Source organism: Equus caballus, chromosome 14 (assembly GCF_041296265.1).
Source record: "Equus caballus isolate H_3958 breed thoroughbred chromosome 14, TB-T2T, whole genome shotgun sequence".
Taxonomy (NCBI): Eukaryota; Metazoa; Chordata; class Mammalia; order Perissodactyla; family Equidae; genus Equus; species Equus caballus.
Genome location: NC_091697.1, coordinates 28191908 through 28217542, shown reverse-complemented (window position 1 = coordinate 28217542; position 25635 = coordinate 28191908). Strand labels below are relative to the sequence as shown.

At 44.4% G+C, this 25635-nt stretch overlaps 1 protein-coding gene across 3 annotated transcripts in view; it reads left to right on the top strand.

Moving 5' to 3' along the window:
• WWC1 (WW and C2 domain containing 1) overlaps nucleotides 1-25635 on the top strand; it is a 156690-nt gene that overhangs the window by 70703 nt on the left and 60352 nt on the right. For all 3 annotated transcript variants that reach the window (XM_001500197.6, XM_070232928.1, XM_070232927.1), the window contains exons 2-5: nucleotides 1081-1190; nucleotides 11460-11663; nucleotides 22148-22224; nucleotides 23599-23678. In XM_001500197.6, coding sequence (XP_001500247.3) covers nucleotides 1081-1190; nucleotides 11460-11663; nucleotides 22148-22224; nucleotides 23599-23678 — 471 coding nt within the window. The remainder of the gene's footprint in view (nucleotides 1-1080; nucleotides 1191-11459; nucleotides 11664-22147; nucleotides 22225-23598; nucleotides 23679-25635) is intronic.

Here is a 25635-nt window from a genome sequence, read left to right as displayed (position 1 = left end):
GGATCAGAGAGAGGGGAGCTCCTGTGACTTGGAGGGAAGTTCTTCATCAAGAATCATAGACCCTATCGTGGTCACCTTTCTTGCTGTCCCGCACTACCTCAGCTTGCCAATCTGTCCAGAGAGTGGTAAAGCAGAGCCTTCTTATCTTCCAGAATTGCAAGGGGGCTGGGAGCAGAAAGCACAGGGAGAATTATTAGAATATGCATTTTAGGCAGAGGCAGCAATGGGGAGAAATCAAAGGGTCTGTCTGGAGGGACCACTCAGGCTGACTTTCATCTCTTTAGATTCTTGGCTCCCTGCACTCTGGCTAAAGTACTTGACCAATGCTTTGTAGTGTTTTCCAGCCTTCACAAACCTTTGTTCATTTAGTTGCGTGATTTGTTTTTCTGTTTGATTTAGCCACCAAGATTGGGTGATTGCCGCCACTTCACTCCCCACAAAATGGGGACTTAGAGGGTGGTTAGTGCTAACAGGTCAGTTAGGCCTGGATAGTCTAGAGAAGGACAGCAGAGGGTGCAGGCATTTGGGAACAAGCTCAGGAGGCAAATAAGTACTGCTTTTGGCCAAACTCACAGGGATGGAACATCTGCTTTTCTAGATGTTGCAGTAAGCCAGCTTTCTAGAGGGGAAGTGGGCATGACAAACGTGGGATAGAGCCAGCATGAAGACTCGGGGTGGGTGTGTGAATGAGTCGCAGGTGGAGAAGCCAGAGAAGGCTGGAATCTGAGTCCAGAAGCAAGACTTGACCTTCGAGCCCTTTTCTGCAAACCCCTTAGTTATTGATCCAGAAACAGAGGCCCAGAGAAGGAAGGTGACTTGTTCAAATCATTCCAAAGTTAGTGGCGAAGTTGGGACTGGAACATGGATTCCCTGCCTCCTTCCTGGGTGATCTAACACTGCTACTGCAGTTAGGCATTCACCTTCCCAGGGACAACGGGGCCAGCAAAGCTGGTGTCACAATGCAAAGCTTCTGGATCTGTTGGGCCAGCCCAGAGGAGTAGGGAGGCTGAAGGAAGCAGTAAGTTGCAGGGGCATGGGGACTGTAGGCTGACGGAGTCTGTTTCTCCTCTCCCTTGCCAGGTACACCAAACCGCTCACCTTTGCCGACTGCATTCGTGATGAATTGCCGCTGGGATGGGAAGAGGCGTATGACCCTCAGGTTGGAGATTACTTCATAGACCACAACACCAGTAAGTTCCTGGCCCTTTTCCCTGCCCCGTCCCCTCCCTCCCATCTGTCTACCCCCATGCCCACTCCCCAAGTCTGGAAGAACTACCAGCAGAGGCTTTTGAAGCCAGATTGTGTTTTGTTTTATACAGAGTTAGATAGAGATGTCAATGTAGATATAGATAGATAATGTATGCTCCTATAAAATAACAGTTGAGAAGAGTTTTAAATAGAATCTAAAACTCCCCGTCTTGCAACCCATCTCCCCAGTTTTACAGAGGCAACCACTGCTAGCAGTTTCTTGTGTATCATTCCAGAAATTTCCCAATCGTGTTTGTGTGTGGATGTATGTATATGCATATATTCTTTTTTTTTTTTACATCTATGAATTTCTGTGCATACAGATTTTTTTCCGTAAAAGGTAGATGTGTCATTGTCACTGCCAGACCATTTTGGAGCAGCCAGAGCTCCAGCATGTCTCCAGCAGCATGCACACCTGTGTCCATAGAGGGTTGATAGGAGTGAGTGTGTCTCCAGCCCATGTAGCCCACCCTCACTTCATATCTGTGATCTGAGCATCCTGATCCAGACCAAAGATTCCTAGTATCTTTGTCTCTGGGGCTATGATAAAGGAACCAGTTGAGAAACGGAGAAGCATGTTGTCTGACAGATGGAGGAACCCAGGCCGCGGTCCCCAGCCAGAGAGAGTTGATGTGTGTTTGGGCCTTATCCATTGTGCACCCTCTTGGCCAAGGTTATTTATGTCCTCTGAAATTTGCTGCCCCATTTGTCCATGTCTGCAGAGGAAAGAGGGTTTTACTGTCTCACTCTCAACCTTCAGAACCATGGGACTCGTTTATCCTTTCAGGCAAGAGGAGAATGGAATGAAATGGGATGTGCCTTGCAAAGGCTGAGAATAGGGCACCAAATCCTAGTAGCCCATGTTTACTGAGCATACACCCATGTCATGTGCTGGGCTAGGCACCTGTAGGCATCATCTCATTAAATCCTCCCAGCTACCCTTTGGGGTATTAGGATGATTATCGTCATCTTATAAATGAGACTTAGAGGTAGTAATTGACCGCTCAACACGCAGAACTAAAACATGGCAGAACTGGGATTTGAACTGGCGCCGAGGAACTGAATTGTGCATCCACTTCCTCCTCTGAGTTTCAGTAGCACCTGCCTGTCCTCTGTTGTGTCCCTCATCACTCTGTAGTATTAGCAATTGTTGCAAGTTCTTCTAGAGCAGGGCAGTGTCTAATTCATCTCTCTAATCTCAGGGCTTTGCCTGGTAAGGCACATAGTAGGTGTGCACTTGACCTTTGCTAAATAGAAAAAGGCGTACGTGCATGAATGCATGACTAAGTGGATGAATGAGTAGACTGTCGTTGGCACCAAAGTGTAGAAGAATTTCTGAGAGACAGCTAATAGCATTAATTGCATTGTTGGGGGTAGCAGAGGTTTTTATTAGCACTCATGATTGCATACTGGGTAATGAGAAGTAAATATGCCTAATTGAGTGTGTATGGGGAATGAGGTTAATGCTTGGAGGGCTGCATGGTATGCTGGGTTAAACACTGATGTACAGGAACCCTAATCAGTCCTTTCCTGTTTCTAATTACTGAGTGCATCCCCCTCATTAAAATCTGATGGCGGGAGTGGGATTTCAAGGTGCTTCTGGGAGTTGTTGGAGGAATAGAAGGAAGGAAGGAGCGGCAAGCAGTGGCAAAGTTTATTCTCATGGGGATGATGGCAGAAATGGGGTATTTAGGGGGTGTGAGTAAATGGGGGCCACGATAGGAGACGTTCTATCTGGTGGTTTTATCAGCTGTCTGGCTACTGATTTCCTTTCGGTTTGAAGGTGCTCTCATTGGAGGGAGGGCGCCACCTCTGTAGATGGAGCCAGTGATACAAATGTGGTATGAATATGACCATCGAGGCCCGAAGCGTTCAGAGCCGTGGACTCAGACCAATCCTCTGTGTGTTGGTCGCTGACTGAAATTACTCTTAAGAGTTATAGACACAGTAGAATTGCACAACAAATTAAATCTACCATCCAGCATTCATTTATTCAAAAATATTTATTGACCACCTGCTATCTTCCAGGCACTCTTCTGGGAGCTTGAGACGCGTGAGAGTGCAAAATGGCAGTGATCCTTGCCCTTACAGAGTTTTCATTTTGGCAAAAGAGACAGAAAATAAACTGAATAAATAAGCAGATTATGTCGTATATTAGAAAATTATCAGTATTATGGGAAAAGAGAAAGCGGAGTGTGGGGCTACGGTGTGCAGAGGTGGTGTTGAGGGTGGCAGGGGAAGGATTACCGAAGACCTTGCTGAGAAAATGAGATTTGAGCTAAGACTTGAAGGCAGTAAGGGAGCATTTCAAGTAGAGAGGATTGATGGAGCAAAAACTCTAAGGTGTGATCACAGATAGCTTGTTCAAGGGGCGGCAAGGAGGCAGTGTTCAGATAACAGAATGAGTGACGATGTAGGGAGGACATCAGGCCAGAGAGCAGCAGGGCCTAGAGGGGGCGGTGGTCTGCCTTAAGGGATCTGGGTTTTGCTCCACAGCAGGTGAGTGTCATGATCTGCTTTATGTCTTAATAGGGTCACTCTGGCTGCTTTGCTGAGAATAGATCTTAGTGGGCAAGCACAGAAGTGGGGACACTTGTGAGAGACAATTGCAATAGTCCAGGTGACAGAGGACAGTGCCCCAGACCGAGGCCATAGTGGTGGCCCTGGTGAAAAGTGGCCAGATGCTGGATGTATTTTCAGGGTAGAGCCAACAGGATTTCCTGATAATTTGCATATGGGGCATGAAAGAAAGAAGAAAGAATGACCCTCATTGGGCCCGAGAAACTAGCAGGATGGAGTTGCCATCAAGTGAATGGAGAAAACTACAGGAGGAGCGGGTTTAGGAAGGAAGAAGGAGAGTTCATTTCTACATGTCGAGTCTTCGATGCCTGTTACACATCTGAGAGAAGATGTTGCTGGTCAGTTTGATATAGGAATCTGTAGTTTGGAGAAGAGTCTGGGCTGGAGATATGTATTTGGCAGTTGTTGGCATACTGGTACTATTTAAAGACATGAAGCTGGATGAGATCACCAAAGGAATAAATCAAGCCAGAGAAGAGGACCAAGGAATGACGGAGGGGTCCTCAGACAGTAAGAGGGTGGGGAGAAGAGGAAATCAGCAGTGATTCTGAGGAGTGATCAGAAAGGTGGGAGGAAAACCAGTGTCTTGGCAGCCACATAAAGGAAGTGAATCAAGGAGAGGGTCAGTGTGTCAAATGCTTCTGACAGATAAGTACAAAGAGGATTCAGAATTGACCAATTGACGCTGGTGACTCCAACTTTGGAGGGCAGCTTTGGACAAGGATTGGGGGCAAAAGCCTAGGTAGAGTGAGTTTAAGAAAATGGAGGGGAGGGGCCAGCCCCGTGGCTGGGTGGTTGAATTCATGCGCTCCACTTTGGTGGCCCAGGGTTTCGCAGGTTCAGACCCTGGGCTTGGACCTAGCACTGCCCGTCAAGCCATGCTGAGGCGGCGTCCCACATGCCACAGCCAGAAGGACCCACAGCTAAAATAGACAGCTGTGTACTGGGGGGATTTGAGGAGAAAAAGCAGAAAAAAAAAAAAAAGAAGAGGATTGGCAACAGTTGTTAGCTCAGGTGCCAGTCTTTAAAAAGAAAAAGAAAATGGAGGGTAGAAATTGGAAACAGCAAATACAGACAACTGTTTTCAAAATACAATCCATTTTCATTATTTCATGTTAGTATTCCCATGGCTATTTACATCCATCATGATTATAATCAGTGATCCAAATGTGTGTTCAACTATTTTGACTTGATACTATATTGTGAATATTTGAGCAATGCTGCATAGTCTTCATATTTGTCATTTTTAATACGTCGAATAGATGTTTCGTTACATTTTAACACAGAAGATGAATATACCATAATGCCCCTATTTCTGACCTTTTGGATAATTTCCATTTGTTTCCTATAAATTAATAACACTAGGGGGAGAACCTTTATGCATATTGCTTTTTTCCTTTGTCATAATTTCCTGAAATACATTTCCAAATATAGGATTACTAAGTGAAAAGTTATGAACTTTTTTTTTTTTGAGGAAGATCAGCCCTGAGCTAACATCTGCCACCAATCTCCCTCTTTTTGCTGAGGAAGACTGGCCCTGAGCTAACATCTGTGCCCGTTTTCCTCTACTTTACATGTGGAATGGCTGCCACAGCATGGCCTGACAAGTGGTGCATAGGTCCACGCCCGGGATCCAAACCCACAAACCCCAGGCTGCCGAAGTGGAACGTGCGAGCTTAACCACTGCACCACCAGGTCGGCCCCAAAGTATGAACACTTTTGAGACTTTTGGTACATATTCCTAGATTGATGAATATTTCTAAAACATTGTATCAATCTGTGTTGCACAAGCAATAAGTGTGCTATTTTCCTTATACCTTCGTCAGTATGGGGCTATTTCATTTCTTTGATTTTTGATAAATTCATCATGGGTTTAAGCTGTTACTTCAGTGTTCTTTATTGGCATTCCTTTGCATAGTAAGATAGTTGGGTGTTCTCCAGATGTTTGGCTTGTTTTTAAGACACTTGTTGTTAAAGGCCTTGGAGAATATAGTAGTGTTAGCCATGTTGGGGTGTGTGTGGTGTGTATAGAAAGCAGGTGTGTGTTGTGTAGAGGGGGTGGGGTGTGGAATGTGTGAGGAGCTCCTGAGTGTGGTGAGCGTGTATGCTGTATGGAGAATGTGTGTGGCGTGTGTTTGTGTAGAGGCCTGAAGCGCGAGGGAGGATGGAGAAGTGGTTCTGGACAATGGCTGTGCTCAGTCAGCTAACCATTTGCTGGAAGTAGCTGTGTTTTGGGGGAGTGGGACATGAGGGAGAAGGGGATGGAGGAGTGATGTTTTATGTAGCCAGGTTTGTAACATGCTGACTGATTAAACTGTGTCCGTGTATAACTTTAATAAAAACAAAAACTAAAAAATAGATGGCTAAGGTGATCTCTAAGATCCTTCCAGGTGTGAAGTTATCTGTTCTGGTGAGATGGGCTTGAGGAAGGGAGTGTCAGCAGAAGAGCCCGGCTGTGAGAGGACCCCTCGGTGTGTGACTAGTTCAGAACTAACAGTAGTTAACACAGCTCCTTAGAACCACTAGGGAGCTTTTAAAAAACCCACTGCCCTAAAGGATAATCTTTTCAACAGTAGCTGACACAACTGGTATCCACATGGGAAAAAATACACCTCCACTTCTACCCACACCTCACACTATACATAAAAATAAACTCAAATTGGCCATAGACTTAAACATGAAAGCTAAAACCAGAGAAAACATCTAGAAGAAAACATAGGAGAAAATCTGCAAGGATTTAGGGTGTGCCAAAAGTTTTTGGGTGACACCCAAAGCTCTAATCATAAAAGAAAAATTGATAAATTGGGCCTTGTCAAATTAAAACTTCTGTTCTTCAAAAGACATCATTAACTGAAGAGGTAAGCTACAGGTATGGAGAAAATATTTGCAATATGTGACCCATGTAGAGACTATATGAAGAATTCTTACAACTTAATAGTAAGAAGACCACCCAATAAAAAAATACAGGCAAAAGATATAAATAGATACTTTGCTAAAGAAGACATACAGGTGGCTGGTAGACTTAACAATACGCTTTACACCATCAGTCATTTGGGAAATGGGAATTAAAGTTACAACAGGGAACCAACGCATACCCACAATAATGACTAAAATGAAAAAGATTGATGATACCAATGGTTGGCGAGGATGTGGAGGAACTGGAACTCTAATACACTGCTGGTGAGAATGTAAATGAAAACAACCATTTTGGAAAACAGATTGCCAGTTTCTTATAAAATTCAACAGCTACTTAACCATACAACCGGGCTGTTCCACCCCTAATAGTTTTACCTAAGAGAAATGCAAACTATGCCCACACAAAAACCTGTACATGCATGTTCATTACAGTTTTATTCATAGTAATCTCAAGCTGGAAACAACCTAAAGGTTTATCAGAAAGGGAATTGTGATATATTCGTACAAAAGAGTGTTATTCAAGACAAGAAACGAACGAGTCTCAAAAACCTTATGCCGAGTTAAAGAAGCGAGACCCAAAGAGAACATGCTGTATGATTCTGTTGATAGAAAGTTCTAACATAGGCAGAACTGAGGGGAGTGGAGTTGGGGGTGGTGCCTGACTGGGAAAGAGCTGGTGTAAAGGGAGTGTTGTACACATTGATTCAAGTGGTGCTTTATGGAGAATGCATTTGTCAAAACATAATTGAACTATACACTTTAAATGGCTGCACTTCATTGTATTTAAATTAGGCCTTAATAAAGTTGATTTAAACAATATGTTGATGCCCATTTTATACTGCAAACCAGTTCACTGGAAATCTCTGGGGTAATTCCCCTGCGCAGCCAGGTTAAGACTAGTATTCTGGTGTGGGGTTGTGTGTTGTGTTTGTCCATCTGTGCATCCCTCTATCCGTGTTGGCTTATACTCCAAAAGACAGCCTGGACCACCGAAAATGGTAGCCAAACCACCTGGCTTGGCCAGGCCTTCAATTAAGGCTTTCACACACTTTTATATTCCAACCAGCAGGGCCTCAGCCAAAGTGAGGGCGCCACTCCCAGACTCACCCCACAGCAAGGGGGTGGGGGGGGCCCGCCAGGTCCCCTCCAGGTGTGCCCAGGGGCACTTGTTGAGGGCCCAGCATTTCCTCGAGCCCTTCAGCAGATGATTGTACCTGGAACTCCACATCACACCTGCCAGCCTTGTGTGCTGGCTTCAGTGACCACTCAGCCCACCTGTATCCTAACCTCCTAGTGGTTCTCACTCTTGGTGACACATTGGAATTATTTGGGGAGCTTTGAAAATCACCATTGCCTCCTTCCCACCCCTAGAGATTCTGATTTAATTGATCCAAGGGTGGGACCTGGGCATCAGGAGTGTTAAAATTTCCCCAGGTGATTGTAATGTGAGACCAGGGGGTCTCTTCCACATCTGCACGGCAGAGTCACCTGGGGAAGCTTTTAAAACTATCAGTGCCGGGCCCCACTCCTGGAAATGCCGATGTAAGTGTTCTGGGACAGGGTTCAGGCTTTTTTTTGTTTTTGTTTTTTGTGGCTCCTCAGCTGATTCTATGCGCTGCTGGGACCTAAAATCACTAAATGAAACACCAGTTAAAAAAAAGAAAAGAAAAGCAATTTCACTGATAATCTGGGGAAAAAGGCACTCTCATAGGCTGTCTATGAGAATAAAAATTGGTCCAGCCTTTCGCAAGGTAATTTGGTAGTACCTATTAAAGTTTAAAATGTGCATACCCTCGGACCCACTAGTTCCCCTTCTAAGAATCTTTCCTACAGAAGTAATAGCACAAGGTCCTGGAAGTATGTTTTTAAGACTTCTAACTGCAGCATTGACTGCAGTAGCAAAAGAACTGGAAACAATCCAAGTGTTTCCCATGGTGGTCTGGCTAAATCAATCCTCATGCTATACCATTGGAATACTATGCAGCCATTTGAACAATTAGGTAAGTAAAAAATAAAAATAAAAACAGAAATAAAATGGAAAAAGATGAATAAATAAAAGGTTAAGGTCAATCTTCATGCACCCACAAGGCAGGATGAGCATGTTATATCATTTGGAGATGACAGCAAATTGCTGACCAGTATATATGACATGGGGCCGTGTTGCGTTAAAAATAGGTTTGTGTCTACAGTCATTTATGTATCAGTGAAGATTTGTGTTTCATCAGAGAGCAGTATCTGTTAGCGCGTGAGACTCCGAACAGCAGTTACCTTGGGGAGTAGCATTGGAGGGATAGGAATTCTTGCTTCTTCTTTTATAAATTTGCAATCGTGGAATTGTGAGATTTCCCCTTTTTTCTATTTTTGCCCAAAAAAGTAAATTTTAAGAAGCTACAAACTTTAAGAAACATCTCCAGCCTGGCCAGACAGTCCAAGTTTCTTTTCTGTGGCCTATGTCAGCTGGAGGTGTGGGGCTGGCCCCTGAGGGGGACCCAGGAGCCCCCAACCCTGAGGGAGTCCACATTTGCTGATGGAAGTGGGGGCCCAAAACAGCTGTCCTTCAGCCCAGCGTTATAAATTCTCCCCTCCTCACTTTGTCTCTTCTCTTGCTTGGTTGAAGGGTTGCAGAGCTTTCCTTATGAGAAGCAATCTTGTGGCCCCTGCCAGCAGTCTTCAGACCTGAATTTCTCTCCCACTCTCCCAGAAAAAGAGAGGAGGAAGAGCTTGAAGAATTGCTATTCACGGACAATTCAAAAACTGGTTCCAGTGAATAGTTTTGGCTTTGCTCTCACCACCATTTGTTTATGTTACCCGGGCATAAGGGCTTTATAGCTTCCTGGGAAGCTGTGAGACAGGGCCCATTAACCTCTTTAATAATTACAGAAGCAGATTCAGAGAGGGTGAGCAGCCTGCCCATTGTAACAGTGATTTTCGGCAGGAATGAGAACTTGGCCCTGCTGCCTCTGTGATCATTCTTCCTGTCTCTTCTTTCTTTTATTGGAGATGCTCATTTAGGCCTGTTCACGAGGAATGAGAGCAGCTAAAGGGCCTACAAAAGGGGGCATAAACTGAAATTCCCCAGGAGCCAGACACATCACGTAAATGAGTGAAGCAAACCAGGTGTTACTGATGGATGGAGTGCTGGGGTTGGTGGCAAATTGTGGGCCCAACGTGGTCAGATCTTCCAAATGATCAAGAAAAATCAGAAATCGGGATTTTAATGTACAAATCTCCTTACCTTTTTTTAATTGAGGTTATGGTAGTTTACAATTATGTGAAATTTCAGTTGTACGTTATTATTTGTCATTTACCATATAGGTGTGCCCCTTCACTGTTTGTGCCCCCCCCCCACCTCCTTCCCCCTGGTAACCACTAAACAGTTCTCTTTGTCCATGTGACAAATCTCCTTATTTTTACATACCAGTAACTAATTCAAAATTAATGAAAACACTTTAGGGTAAGCAAAACCTATTTGCAGGCAGGATTCACCAGATGGCCTTGATTGTACAACTTCTGGTGTGTCAGTCATCCCTAATTCCATCCACCAACTGGGGAAGGACTGAGGAGTTGGCATTCGATGGGCATTGATTCTTTGACATCACTGTGACCTCTTCCACATCTGCTCAGCTGCCAGCTGACCCTTCTTTTTTTCAGTGCCGATCTTTTTTATTTTTGACTTTTTTCAAATTATCACTGTGCATGTTTATTGTATACATAATTTAAAAAAATAAAAAAGAATGAAGAAAAAATATCTTACCACCAAGACATACCTACTGTTGATAATTTGCTAAGTTTCCTCCTAATCTTTTTGAGAATGTATGTATCTATTTTCATAAATACCAAATTATTTATGCAGTTTTTCACTCTGCATTTTCACTCACTTTTATATGATAAGCACCTTTCCATTTTATGAATGTTTCTTCAAAGGTATTATTTTTAATGGTTGTATTAGTGTATTATGTAAATATACTTATTTGAGCAGTTATTTCCTGTATGACCTTGAGCAAGTTACTTAACCTTTGATGTCTCAGTGTTCTGTTTTGTATAATGGGGGTAATAATAGAATTTCCTTTATAGGATTAGTGTAAGAAATGAAGGAGTAAATAGATATACAGTACTTAGAACAGTGCTTGGCATAGAGTGAACATTAAATAAATGCTTATTTATTTTCATTATTATTGTTATCATGGTTTTGTACAAATGCATATTTGGCTGAATTTTTTAAATTATTTTTTTTAATAAATTACTATAAGAATTACTAGTCAAGGAGTATTGACATTTTAAAGCTCTTAATTTGTGTGGTCAGATAGCCCTCTAGCAAGGCTGTTCTAATTTACATTTCCAGCGGGGTATGAGGTGCCTATTTCTTTAAATCTCTCAGATGTTAGTTATTTTACTTTTCACCAAGAGATAACCTTAAGCATCTATAATGTCCTTGAGCCTCTCTGTCTACATTAGAACTCAAAGCTGGAGCTTCTCCCAGCTGTTCTCAGACAGATTGACTTTGGGTTTAGAAATTTATCCTGGTTTCTTTTGTGTTTGTTTGCTTAATCCAAATGAAGAGTCTCTGTTGTTTAATAGGTAAGTTTAACCCGTTAACATTTATTGTGATTTTCCTACTTATTATGCTTTTTGTTTTTGGGTAGTGGATTCCACAGGCCACCAACCCCACAGATATTTGTGAGGTGCTGACCTAGAATCTCTGGGGTCTGTTCCAGAAACCACTCAGATTGAGGACCCCCGGGTACAATGGCGGCGGGAGCAGGAGCACATGCTGAAGGATTACCTGGTGGTGGCCCAGGAAGCCCTGAGTGCCCAGAAGGAGATCTACCAGGTGAAGCAACAGCGCCTGGAGCTTGCACAGCAGGAGTATCAGCAGCTGCATGCCGTCTGGGAGCACAAGCTGGGCTCCCAGGTCAGCTGTGAGTACCTCCCACCGCCAGCACCCCACCAACACCCTACAGGGAGGAGGGAATGAGCACACTGAGTCCTTCCTGGATTGCCTCTCACTGCTTCTCAGATCTGCCTATTTTCTTTCATCTCCACTCTTGTCCAAACCACCATCCTCTCTACTACTGTTCCTACTCCTACTTGTGCCTTGCAGTGATTCATTTGCCATTTTCATTCCATTTCCTTTCGTTCATTTGTAATCATCTCGGAATGCCAGTCAGGTTACGTATCTCCCTGTTTCAGACCCATCAGTGGCTGTGGGGAGTGAGGAATTCTTGTTTAATGGGTAGAGTTTCATGTTGGGAAGAAGAAAAAGTTCTGGAAATGGATGGTGGTGATGGTTGCACAACAATATGAATGTACTTAATGCCCTGCACTGTACACTTAAAAATGGTTAAAGTGGTAAATTTTTTTATGTATGTATTACCATGATTTTTTTTCCCCCTTGAGGAGGATTCGCCCTGAGCTAACATCTCCTGCCAATCTTCCTCTATTTTGTATGTGGGTCACCACTCCAGCATGGCCATGAGTGGTGTAGGTCCACACCTGGGAACCAAATCCCAGCTGCTGAAGCAGAGTGTGCTGAACTTAACTACTACACCACCAGGGCTGGCCCCCATAATTTAAAAAAGAAAAAAAAAACCTTCAGTGGCTTCCCAGCACCCTTTCCATGGCCAACACAGACCTGTGTGATGTGGCCCCTGCTGGCCACTTCCACCTCATCTCATGCTCTCATTCGCTAGGCTCCAGATGCACCAGGGCTCTCCCTTCTGCTCCCCTAGCCTGCCCTGCACCTTTCCACCTCAGGGCCTTTGTACTTGCTGCTCCCCTGCGAAGAATTCTTTTTTATTGATCCATTTCCTCAGCTGGCTCCTTCTCACCCTCCCAGTCTCACCTCTCAGTTCATCTCCTCTGAGAGGCTTGCATCTGACAACTCTATCAACAGACTCCTTTCCCCAGCATTAGCCGCTGTAATGGTTCTCTCTTTATTTTCCACATACCATGTGTCACGATGCATCTGCTTATATGTCTGTTGGTATTTCCTCCACTAGAACGTAGACTTTCTAAGGCAGGGGCTCCCATCTTCCTTGTTTACCCTGAGGTCTGCAGAAGGGGAAGAGGCATGCAGTTTTTGTGGTGGCGTCCTTCATTTCCAGTGCAGTGCAATGCCAGGACTAGCTGTCAGGGACCCCGCCAGCCTTTTCCAATGTGTTGGGGTCCTTTATCTTTTACCATTATTTCTAATCACCAGTCCTTTCCTGTGTTTATTAAGTGCTTACTACATGCCAGGCACTCTGCTATGGTCTACGTATGCTATTTCAGTTAATCCTCCTAACAATTCTATGGGTAAGTACGCTTAACATCCCCCTTTCACAGATAACAAAACTGAGGCTGACAGGGGATTGATAACTTGCCCAGGCTCTTACAGCTGGTGAGAGGCACGAATAAGTTGCAGATTCATTCCGTCTTTCCCCCAGTGTTTTCAGTGTGAGCCAGGGAGCCAGCATTAGGCCATGGAGTCAGGGTGTCTGTGGCTTGGCAGGGTCACTGGACACTCCTCCTGTGTGAAGTCCTCACTTTGAGAAGTTCAGTTTGCCAGGAAGACAGGGACAAATCTTGCAAAGTTGCTCACTGCCCCAGCCCTGCCCTTTTCCTTGGCAACTCGAGAAAACCCCCAGAGTCTCAGATTATAAGAAAGAACTGTATTACACTCATTAGCTATTTCTGGGTCAAATAACGTCCTAGAGACTGTCATGAGGGTTTTAGTGCTTAATCTGTCTTAGTCAGCTCAGGCTGCCATAACAAAATACCATAGATGGAGTGGCTTAAACAACAAAAATGTATTTTCCCACAGTTCTGGAGACTGGAAGTCCAGGATCAGGATGCCAGCACGGCCTGGTTCTGGTGAGAGCCCTCTTCCTGGCTGGCAGACGGCCAACTTCTCACTGTTCATCATATGGCAGAGAGAGAGACAGCAAGCTCTCTGGTGTCTCCTATAAGGGCGCTAATCCCATCATGAAGGCCCCACCCACATGACCTCATGTAAACCTGATTACCTCCTAGAGGCCTCATCTCCAAATACCATCACGTTGGGGGTTAGGGCTTCCAGATATGAATTTAGGGGGAGACAATTCAGTCCATACCGTTGTCCTTACCACAGCCCTGGAAGGGAGATATTATGGTCCCGAGTGAAACAGATATGAAGAGGTGAAGTGGTTTTTTTTCCTCTCTAAATTCCCACAGTCTGAAAACATGACAAGAGTATATAAAAACAAACCTTTCTGGTTTTTTTTTTTTTTTGCGGGGAGTGGGGGGGGCAGTGGCAGGATGTTTACATGGATCCAAAGTATCACCCACAAATCACTTACTAATTTCAGAGGGTAAAAATGTGTTTTCACACCAGAGAAAGCTGCAGCCACCACTTTACACAGGTGTTAAATTAGCATCACCAATAATGAGACACACTGACTTCGAGCGCCTTCTGATGTGAGGCAATAGGGACACGATGGAGGACTCTTGGCAAAAATGTTTACTCTCAATTGAATCGCGAAGAAATAGCCAGACAAATCCATAATGTGGCATATCCTACAAGATAATTGGCCTGGACTCTTAAAAAAAAATGCTGTAAAAAAACAAAAAGAGGGGAGACTGTTCTAGACTAAAAAAAACCTAAAGAGGCATAAACCCCATGAAGTGTTTGCACCTTGATTAGAGCCTGGATGCAGGGGGAAGCAGCCATAAATGACATTCTCAAGCAACTGGAGAATATTCTTAGGTGTGATAATGATGTTGTGGGTTTGAGAAGAATGTCCTTGTTCTTAAGACATCCTTGTGGCATCACGTCTGCAACTTAATTCCAAAAAAGGTCCGGGGGGGAGACGTGAAAAAACTATTTCACTTTGGGTGTCAGTCCAAGTGAGCAGATCAGTAGATGTCGATGACACCTTGACAGACATTGAATACAGTATAGGTTTTCATCTTTTGCCATCATTTCCAATAACGATTCACTGAGGGCTTATTATGAACCAGGCATCCTGCTGAGAGAAAGAATTGGAGTGGAAGGAGGAATAGATAGAACAGATGTGGGCAAATGTTAAAAATGATTGGATCTAGGTGAAGGATATATCAATATTCCTTATACTATACTTTCAAATTTTCTGTGGGTATAAAGTTTCCAAAATGGCAGCGTGGGGAAAAGAGTCAGGCGTGCAGAAATGAATCATTTCTATGGAGAAGCACCGTGGTGGGTGGTGGCAGTCACTGGACTCTGAAGTCAGAAGGTCTGGGTTCAAGTCTCCGTTTCAGCATTTCTAACCACGTCCTCTTGGGGACGTACCTTATGTTTAAATATGGAAATGTTAATACTACCGTCATCTCACGGGTCCATGTCGCGTTTCTCTGCCTCAGCACTGCTGACATTTTGGGCTGGATAAGTCTTCCTTGTGGGGCTTCCCTGTATACTGTGCCATGTTCAGCAGCATCCTTGGTCTCTACCCACTGGATGCCAGTAGTACCCCCCACCCCGAGGTGTAACAACCAAAAATGTCTCCAGACATTGCCAAATGTGCTCTAGGCGGGCAAAAGTGCCCCTATTCAAAAACTACTAGTCTAGGTAAAATACTTAACACAATTCCTTTAGAACGTACTAGTGTTCTTGGCATGAAACACATTCCACAATATTTTGAGAGTGTGGACTCTGGAGCCAGACTGCTAAGGTCCAAATGCAGAATATGCAACTTGCTAGCTGTGTAACCTTGCACAAGTTGAGCCACTTCTCTCTGCCTCACATTCTTTATCTATAAAATTGATGTAATAGGAGCTGGCCCAGTGGCATAGCGGTTAAGTTCACACCCTCTACTTTGGCAGCCTGGGGTTTGCCAGTTCAGATCCCCAGCGTGGACCTACACACTGTGTATCAAGCCATGCTGTGGCAGGCATCCCACATGTAAAACAGGGGAAGATGGGCACGGATGTTAGCTCCGGGACAATCTTCCTCAGCAAAAAGAGGAGGATTGGTGGCGGATGTTAGCTCAGGGCTAATCTTCCTCAAAAAACAAAAATACATTAAAATTGATGTAATAATAGTGTGTCCTTCATTGGGGTTTTATGGGGCTTAAATTAATTAACAAATATAAAGCACTTGGAATAGTACTTGTCACATTCTTGAGCTCTTAATAAGTAATAATTATTTGATATTGTTCATTGGCATTGTAAATGACAAAGATTTTTTCTTTTTGCTGAGGAAGATTCTCCCTGAGCTAACATCTGTGACAGTCTTCCTCTATTTTGTATGTCGGTTGCCACCACAGCATGGCCACCAACAAGTGGTGTAGGTCCGTGCCCAGGGAAAGAACCTAGGCCACCAAAGCGGAGCATGCCAAACTTAACTGCTAGGCCATGGGGCTGGCCCCAATGATGAAGGTTTTTAACAGATCCCTGGAAGCAATAAGAATAAATACATGATCAGTGGTAGGAAGGAAATGATGCAGTCCTGACATGTGACTCATGGACACTCCCAAGAGCTCCGTCAGGCTCAAACACATCACCATTTTGAATGTTAAAGAACCTGCATTTGAAGGGACTGGGGTCATTTCAGATAACTGAGATCCAAGCCAGCCAGGAATTGGGGTGTCCCCAGCCCAAGCATCCCAGTTAAAGAGGCATGTCCCAGCCGCCTCATGACTTTCTTCAGGTTTTACAAGCCGGGTTGGCCTTCCAAGTCAAGCTGTCCAGCGTGTCGATGGACTGGTGAGGTCACATGCCTCCCTCGTAACTCAGCTGGCCTGCCAGGGCTTGTGAGAGCCTTGCCACCTGGCGTTGGCTGCTGTGGGGCCTGGCCACAGGTGGGGCTCTGCCCTGGGGATGGAGACTTTGTTGTCACCTCTGTCTCCAGCTCCGTGGGAAGGAGAAGAGAACTCACATTCAATATGTACCTGTTATACTCCTGCAGGACAATGTGCTGGGCACTCTCCGTATGTTATTTAAAGTAACCTCCCACCCCCCCACTCACACACACACAATCCTGCGAGATGTTATTGTTCCCATTTTACAGATGAGACTGAGGCCCAGAGAGAGGAAGTGGCTTCCCCAGGGTCACACTGGTAAAAAATGCCAGCGCTAGCCTTTATACCCAGGAGTATGTGACCTCAAAGACAATTCTCCTAATCTAAGGCACCCAGTCAAATTCTAAGTTTCTGAGGCTACACTGGGGCCCTCCCATCCTCTGAAAGATGAGAGCTCAGGAGAGCCTCACCACGCTCCTTCCTCTCTCTAGGCCTTGGCTTCCCATTTGAAAAACAAATCACTGGCAGCTTTGTGGTTAAAAATGCCAGTTGAACCACCCACCCGCTTTCACTCACTTCTAAAACTAAGAAAATATCAGATAAGAGATTTTTTTAAGGCATGCATGCACGGGGACAGGAAGACTTAGAGAAAAAAGTGTAGGAATAAAATCTGGAAGCTGGAAAACAGACGAACAGGTGGCAGCCTATCTGATAGACCTGAGAAAAACCAACACTCGACTCTACAGAAAGCACTTGCAGAAGCCTTGGGAACTGGAGGCAGCGGCCGTCTCTGGGAGTGGCAGTGAAGGGAAGAGGATCTCAAATGAAGAGAATTGGATGAAAGTTGTTTCTGAGACAGACCACCAGAGCTCCCCAAAGTGGTACAGCCAGGCATCTGTCCATCCTCAACCTGGCAAAAGACTGGAAGTTTATGTTTTGGAGAGAGTAAAAACAGAGTCTCTGGACTACAGGATACAAGGCAAGTTCAAAGTCAGGCCACACCATACTGAAATCATGGTGGTGAAGTGAACATGCACATACGGCCAGCCAACATGGACCACTTGGTTCTCAGAATGGTGCCAGGCTATTGCCCTCCAGGCTGGACAGTAGGACAGTCTGGGGAATCTGACCAGAGAAAAGAGATGTAAAGACACTGACAGGAATCCCAGATGAAACAGTCCAGCCAAATCATGTGCCACGTAACCCACAGTCAATCATGTAACCCACAGTCAACAAGCTCCACTCCAGTCACCTTTTTGGACCCCCAACCTTAAATGTGAGCAGACAGCTGAGATTCCAGACATCTGAGAAAAGCCTCCAATGTGGAAAATAGAAATTAAAACAAACACATGGTGATAGGTGGCCTTGGAGGGAACACAGAATATGCATGGAGAAAAAAACATCGAGAGAAGTGACACAACCTTGAAACAACAACAGGGTGCTACATTTTATAAAAAGGAACCTTCGGGGAACACAAAAGAGCCTTTGGAAATTAAAATAGGATAGAAATGAAAAATCTATGAAGACTAGAAGGTAAAACTGAGGAAATCTTCTAAAAAGCAGAGCAAAAATACAATGAGATAGAAAAAAATAGAGCACCAGACCAGGAAATCTGAGTAATAAAAGTTCCAAATAGAGCAGAGGAAACAGAGGAGAAGAAGCATCAATTAGATAATTCAGAAAAATTTCCCGGAACTGATGGAGGAGAGTTTTTAGATTGAAAGGGCTCAGTGAGCACCCAACACAATGGATAAAACTCAACTCACACTAAGACATATTGTCATGCAACTTCAAACACTGGGAACGATTCAAGATCCTAAAAGCTTTCAGAGAAAAACCAGGTCACACAAAAATGATCAGGACTCGGGATAGCTCTGGGCTTCTCAACCAGAACCCTGGAAAGCTAAAAGACTGGAGAAATGCTGTCAAAATTTTAAGGAAAATCATTTCCGACCTGGAATTCTATGTCCAGTAGAACTACCTTTAATCAAGTATAGGGTAGAAAAAAGCTATTTTTAGACATGCAGGATTTCAAAACGTTTATTTCCTTCTAGGTTGCTTTCTCAGGAAGCTACTGGAAGTGATGTTCTCCCAAGATGAGAGGGTTGGCCACAGAGGGGAAGACATGGTGTTTAGGGAAGAAGAGAGAGGCAAGGAGGGGGTCTTGGGGCCAGCTGTGCAGAGACAGCAACTGGCTCACACCGAGGCCGGCACACGCCTGTGCGAGAGGGAGCTGAGAAGAGGAAACACAGAATGTGTAGTGGCCTGGACCCCGCTAGAGGAGGTTTAGATAACAGGCAGGGTGTGAGGTGGATTCGGTGATAAGTCTGTAGAAAGTAAGCAAGCATAAAAATGACGATTATTGACTCTAGGAAAAACAAAACAGAGCAACTGTGCTGGAAAGGAAAAGCGAGCACAAGCGGCTGCCCGCTTCTGCCTGGAATAGTGTTTACATAATGTGAACACTGAAGATTGCTTTCGACAAAATGATGCTATCTGTCAGGAACATGGGGAGCTGGGAGGGGTGCACGTGTGTGGTGTAGGGACTGGAGAAGGAAGGGCAGCGAAGTGAGTAAATAATACCTAAAACTGAGAGAATCAGAAAGCAGCAATACACACATGTTATTGGGGACGTAGAGGTAAGAAGTTGGCTGAACACGTTGATATGGTTCCCTTTGGGGGAATGAAATATGGAATAGGGGCCTATGGAATGCTCTGTTTTTATGGCAAACCTTGTACTTTGTTGGACTGTTAAACTGTGTTCATATATAACTTGAATAAAAGCTGAGAATAAAAAACTAAAATGGTGGGAACTCAAAGGCAGTCTCTAAGATCCTGTTCAAATATAAAATTCTTTTGGTGGAGGGGTCATGAGGGGACACGGGCACAGAGGTGAAGCTGATGACCTGTTTCTTGATTGGGGTGCTGATTACTTGAGTGTGATTCTTTTGTGAAAATTTGTCAGGCTGCACACATGATTTGTGTACTTTTCCATGTGTATTCTGTACTTCGTAAGAAGTTTACTTAAAAAATAACAGGCTATGGGGCTGGCCCCGTGGCTGAGTGGTTAAGTTCGCGCGCTCCGCTGCAGGCGGCCCAGTGTTTCGTTGGTTCGAATCCTGGGCGCGGACATGGCACTGCTCATCAGACCACGCTGAGGCAGCGTCCCACATGCCACAACTAGAAGGACCCACAACGAAGAATATACAACTATGTACTGGAGGGCTTTGGGGAGAAAAAGGAAAAAAAAAATAAAATCTTTAAAAAAAAAAAAAAATCCTCTTTAAAAAAAAAAAAAAAAATAACCGGCTAATGTCCCATTTCAGCAGCTTTGGGTACAAACAGTCCATTTCACAGTAACACTGCAGAGGATGATAATAATTCAAGTCCCTGGTGGCCCAGCTGGCAGGAGTCCGTTCTTTTTTGGGTTCTTTTCCCCCAGGATTTCTAAGCATGCCCAAGGAATGCCTCTGCATTTCACGAATCAGCCCTGGCTTTGCTGGTCCCCACAGCCACCCTCTCCCTGTTAGGGTCAGGTCTTCCAATTTTTTATGAGCTCTTCCAGGCTGCTGCCACGCTCACCTTTACACTTCCCTGAATTGTGGACCCAAGTCCAGTGGCATGGCCTGATGAGCATGGTGGTTGGTGGGACGGGGGCGCTCACAGAATGAGCAACCCCCTTTTGGTGTGTATCCCTATCTTATTTCCACAGTGATAGCTCTTTTTGTCTTTTCACCATGTTTTTACTATCAGTGGGTAACAAATAGTGTTAACTACCTTAAAATTTTGTTGAAAAGTGCCTATCTGGAGAATATGCTTAAGTCAGTGCCTCCAGCTATGTCTCCAATAAGGTCCCTCCCCGAAACCCCCGAGTCCAGCAAAGACCAGAGGAATTAGAATGCAGGAAATGAAAGCTTCGACTTGGAAACAAAACATCCCTGTGTCTGGAGTCGTTGTTCCATGTTCGTTCACAGCGAGGGCTCCAAGGCCCTCTTCACCCACGTGTTCCTGCCACTCATCTCTTCTGGTAAAGCCTGGCAGCCGCCACCACCACCATCATCACCACCACCACCACCACCACCACCATCATCATCATCATCATCATCATCATCGTCGTCATCAACTCAGCAGAAATGCAAGGCTGCTTGTGGTGCAAAACTTATTTTCTGTTATTATGCAGAGCAGTTTTATTTCTCTTTTCCCAAACTTCCCAATGTTATGTTTTAACTCTCCTTATACGTAATCAAAAGACTCATTCAAGTATTTTAACCAAATCTGAAGAGCAGCCTCCCCTTCACCACTGTCCCTTATACCTCCAGACACTGAAAATCGCCAGCAATCTTCAAATAAGCTTCTCTGTCCTCAGAAAAAGCCAGGTCCCAGCAGGTGGTCTTGCTACACATGGATAGGCAGTGTTCTGGTGATGGTAAGTGGGAAGGGGAGATGGCGAAGAAGCTCATACAGTGGCGTTAAGAACTCATGGGAGAAACACTTCTCTGGCCTCCCTGCGGAGAGTGACTGTGCTTTCCCTGAGCAGTGGGGTTGTGTTTACTGTGAGGACACTAGGAATCTTATAGCGGGCACCATTCCCCCTCCACGGCGCCGGTTAGGAAGCTCAGAGCCAGGTACGTGGTGTCTCTGGGACAGAAGTGGGACCTGACAGTGTGCAATGAGCCCTAACCTCACACCTCTTACCACTTTGCTTTCTCATTTTAATTCTCCCTTTGTCTCATTTTCCTTGCTTTGAATGTATTTTTACTCAGTTTTGTTCATTTTTGTAAGCCTTAAAATCTTTTTTAAGACATAAGTACTATTTTTAAGATACAGTATGATTACAACTACATGATAAAACTGTAGATAAACGCTGGAAGGCAAGTTGGAGAAAAGATAATTGTATTGGAGTGATAGGCTTATAGGTGATTTATGTTCCTTTTCAAATGTACGTTAATATTGTGAAGTACAGTAAACAATATTTTTAGTAATTTTTTTCTGATTACAAAGTGTATGTTCGTATTATAAAATGCGGAAAAGACAACAATACAAAGATGAAAATTAATATTACAGTTAATACATTGCTTAGCGATGGGGTCATGTTCTGATAAATGCATCATTAGGCAATTTCATCGTTGTGTGAACATTATAGAGTATACTTAAACAAACGTAGGTTGTATAAGCTACCACACACCTCGGTGATATGGTCCTAATATCATGGAACCACCATCGTATATACAGTGTGTTGTTGAGCAAAACATCGTTAATTCAGCACATGGCTGCATTCATCACCCAGATCTCCAGATATCAGTGTTATCTGTTTGCTATATTTCTTTCCAGTCTTTTCTTAGATGCCTATGTGTGTCTATGTATTTTTTAACTGTATATTTTCCAAATTTGAATTATTCTTCATAGTTTTTTAACTGTTGTTTTCATGTAACAATAAGTTTTGGGCATTTTCCCTTGTTCAGTATTCTTCTGCACCATCATTTTAAGTTGCATAAGTTATATGGCCCCTATTTTATGCATGGCCCATATTTATTTAACAGATCCCTCTTTGTTGGACGTTTAGGTTGTTCCCCATTAGTCATTCGTTTCTGGGTTTATCTAGATGGCCAAATAAGCCAACTTTGCAAAACTGTGTTTTTTCTACAGAATTTTCTTCTGCTTTTTCATTGCAGTGATCTCTGGTTCGTCATCCAGCTCTAAGTATGACCCCGAGATCCTGAAAGCTGAAATTGCCACTGCAAAATCCCGGGTAGGGGTTATCTGCCTATACTATTGACGGGGGTCACCCAGGCAGCCTTAGGCCACTAGCCCACCCATAAGACCAGAGCAGATGCTTTAGCTGTGTGGGGCCCAGTGCTGACAAATAAGATCCTAAATAACAGCTGTAGTAGCAGTAGTAGTCGTCGTCATAGTAACAGTAATGGTAACAGCAGCTACCATTTCACAGCCAATCACTATATACTAGGCATGGTGCTGAATGCTTCAAGAGTCTTATGTCTTGTCCTTGCAACAACCCCGTGAAATAGCTCCTGTCAGTATCTGCATTTTAGAGATGAGCCAACAGGCTTAGGTGAGCTCAGTAACTTGCCCAAGATCACAAGAGACTCAAGGCTTATTCCAGAGTTCTTAATGCAGTGTGCTGCCTTCCTCCCTATTGCTTATTCTACATTATCTTATTTAATTATTTCATGATTACCTTAGGGGATAGATATTACTATTCCTGTTTCACCAACAGCATAGCAGTTAAGTGACTTGCTCAAGGTAAAGTCAGTATTTTGAAGACTGGTTTAGTTAAACTTCAAGTAGGTTCTACAAACTCAGATGCCTGCCAGGAAATGTAAAAAGGTGAAGTGGGCTGGGGGGTGAGGCAATAGGGAGTAGTGAGGACTGTGTAACCTAGAGAGGTATGTTCTGTCTAAAGGGGTAGTTGAATTTTAGCCCTACCCTATTGTGGCCATCCTGGAATGTGGGCTTAGTGTTGGCACATCTTCAAGTATTTTTAGAAGAGAACCATATATCTAGGCTCACTATATGAAGTCTCTCAATATTTAATTATTAGCAACTAATTTTTGGAAAGTTAATAACACTGCAAGACAAAGAAAGCATTCCTGCAGGTTGGACCTGGCTCCCAGGCCGTGACTTGCCTCTGAAGTCACTGTATTGCCTCTCGCCTCCCTGCACAGCACTCCCATACCCATTACCTGCTTTAGGTAATGCACAGCCCTGGGAATTGCCATTCTCCTCATCTGTCAGAACAGCAAAGGGAGGCTCAGAGAGATGAGATGGCTTAAGAGAGGGCAGCCATCTAGGCAGCAGGAAGGCCAAGCTCTATCCCAGGTCAGCCAGCTCCCATCCACTTCCTGTTTCCCTGTAGTGACGCCAGGCTAGGAATGACCTGCAGGACAGCCAGGCTGGGATGCCAACTGAATGGGCAGCTATAGAGACCAAGGCAACATCAATGAGGGGAGGGTGTTATGACCAATGTGACCTAAGGGATGTTGACCTGAGTCATTATGCAGGGGCAGTAAGTGGGGGGCTCTGGGTTCCCTCTTTGGGGAGAAGGCAGCCTGCAGCTCAATATCAGCCTCTGACCTAGCCCCACATGTGGTCTTCTGTATGCCAGGTCAACAAGCTGAAGAGAGAGATGGTTCACCTCCAGCAGGAGCTACAGTTCAAAGAGCGTGGCTTTCAGACCCTGAAGACGTAAGTCCACCCTGGTGCAGAGTGTGGGCAGAGTTCCCCTCCTGCTCCCGCTCTCTCTCTTTCAGTCTCTTTCCTCCCTTCTCAAAATGTGGCTCCCTAATCGTTGGATTCCAGTTCCATTCCTCTGGCATTTACTGAAGATACTGTCACCCAAGGTTGAGATTTAGAAAGAGAAAAGAGGAATCATTTCAGATCATGGAGTTCTCATCGTCCTCTGAATTCCTGAAGCCATTAAAGTCTGTTCCATTTAGTGAATTTACGAGCCAGTCATAGAAACAAGTATGATTGAGCATTTCTGTCCACTCATCTTATCTCCTCCAGTAGAATCTCATACACAAACAAACAGAACAAATACTTTTTTTCCATGGTCCCTAAAAGTGCTCGCTTCAGCTAGTGTGCTCCCCTGAAGGAACAAGGATGTCCTCCACAATAGACAGATTACTAGACAAGTATGCATGATGCCATGCCCACTGTGTTTTACGGGTGACGTAAGGAGTTCCAGGATGACTTTAACCAAATGTAATTTTCTCTTTTAGAAGCTGACTTGCAGCCAAGCAAGATATAGCTTTATTGTTTCTTTAGAGCGGATGTGTTCGTTGTCATTATCGTGTTTATACCAGCTAAGATTTGTTGAGTGTTTCTGCACGAGTGACTCATTTGATCCACATTGCAACTCTATAAGGAATGTTCTTTTAGCTAACTCCATTTTATAGAGAAGGAAACTGAGGTAGTAACTTGGCTTTTCTCTCTCCCTGACTGTACCTTTTCCTCATCCTCTGAACCTCAAATCTACCGCCACCCATCTGTGGCCACAGCCCCAAGCCTTTGGTTATCTTTCTTCAAGCCCTGTTAATCAAGGGTACTATGACCACTAGTTGAGGGGCCAGTTGGTTCTTATTCACATCTTCCCATCCCCTCCGCCCCCGCTGCCTAGGGTGAGCCACCATGAATCACCCATAGCACAAGGGATGAGAAAGTATTGCTTTGTATTGTAGACTGTATGTAATACATTTTTTGTATTATAAATTATTGTAAATTATGGCTTTATATATGTGCTTGTATAGATACATATATTATTTATATTTGTTTATAAACATATGCCAATCCTCTCTCTCAAACCAGCTTCTAATCTTGTTGAGACAAGGTTCCATCCTTTATGCTTCTTGGTAATCTTCAGTAGTGCCAAGGACAGTTGAGGGCAGTAATGTGAGCTTAGGAAGTTCCTATTTTTGACCTATAAAGCAAATAGGCTCATCGGTCCTCCAGTTTGCAGTGGAGCAGCTTCTGAGCGCATAGTTTAAGGGCTACTCACTCCCACATCATCTTACCGCAGGTGCCCTCCCCGCCTCCCGCTTCCTGCAGTCCTCAGGAGCTTCTGGTTAGAACACTTCCCATTATTCTCAGAGCCACCACAAACCTGTTTTACCACTTTGTCACCCTGTAGCAGCGTTGGAAATTCTTGTCATTTGGTAAGCTGGCGCTGAAACCCCAAAGACAAGGCTTGTTTTTCTCGCCCTCCCTCCGCCCGCCTGATGTTTGATATCAGGCCCGGATGAGACTCCATCGCAGCTCTAACTGCCCACACTCCTTACCTGGAGCCAGCTCCTGTTCAGTGTGGAGGAAGGCATCTGCTTTAACGCACCTTGACAGAGAGGGTTAGGAATGTAGCCACAAGAGGCAGATGGCCTGGGTTCAACTCTCAGTTGCCTGGGACCTTGGAAAAGTGACTTAGCCCCCTTGAACTGGTTTCTTTATCTGAAAAATAAGTTATTGTAAAGACTGAGTTGGAAAATCCACATCAAGTACATGGCAGTGCCTGGCACGTGGGGAGAGCCCAGTGAGTGTAAGGTAGGGGTGGTGACCTCTAGCTAGTTGCATGCTTGGACTCGGGAAGGAACTCAGATGCACTGTAGGTCCACCCCGGGCTAGAGGCTGTGCTGGGTAAACACTGTGCATC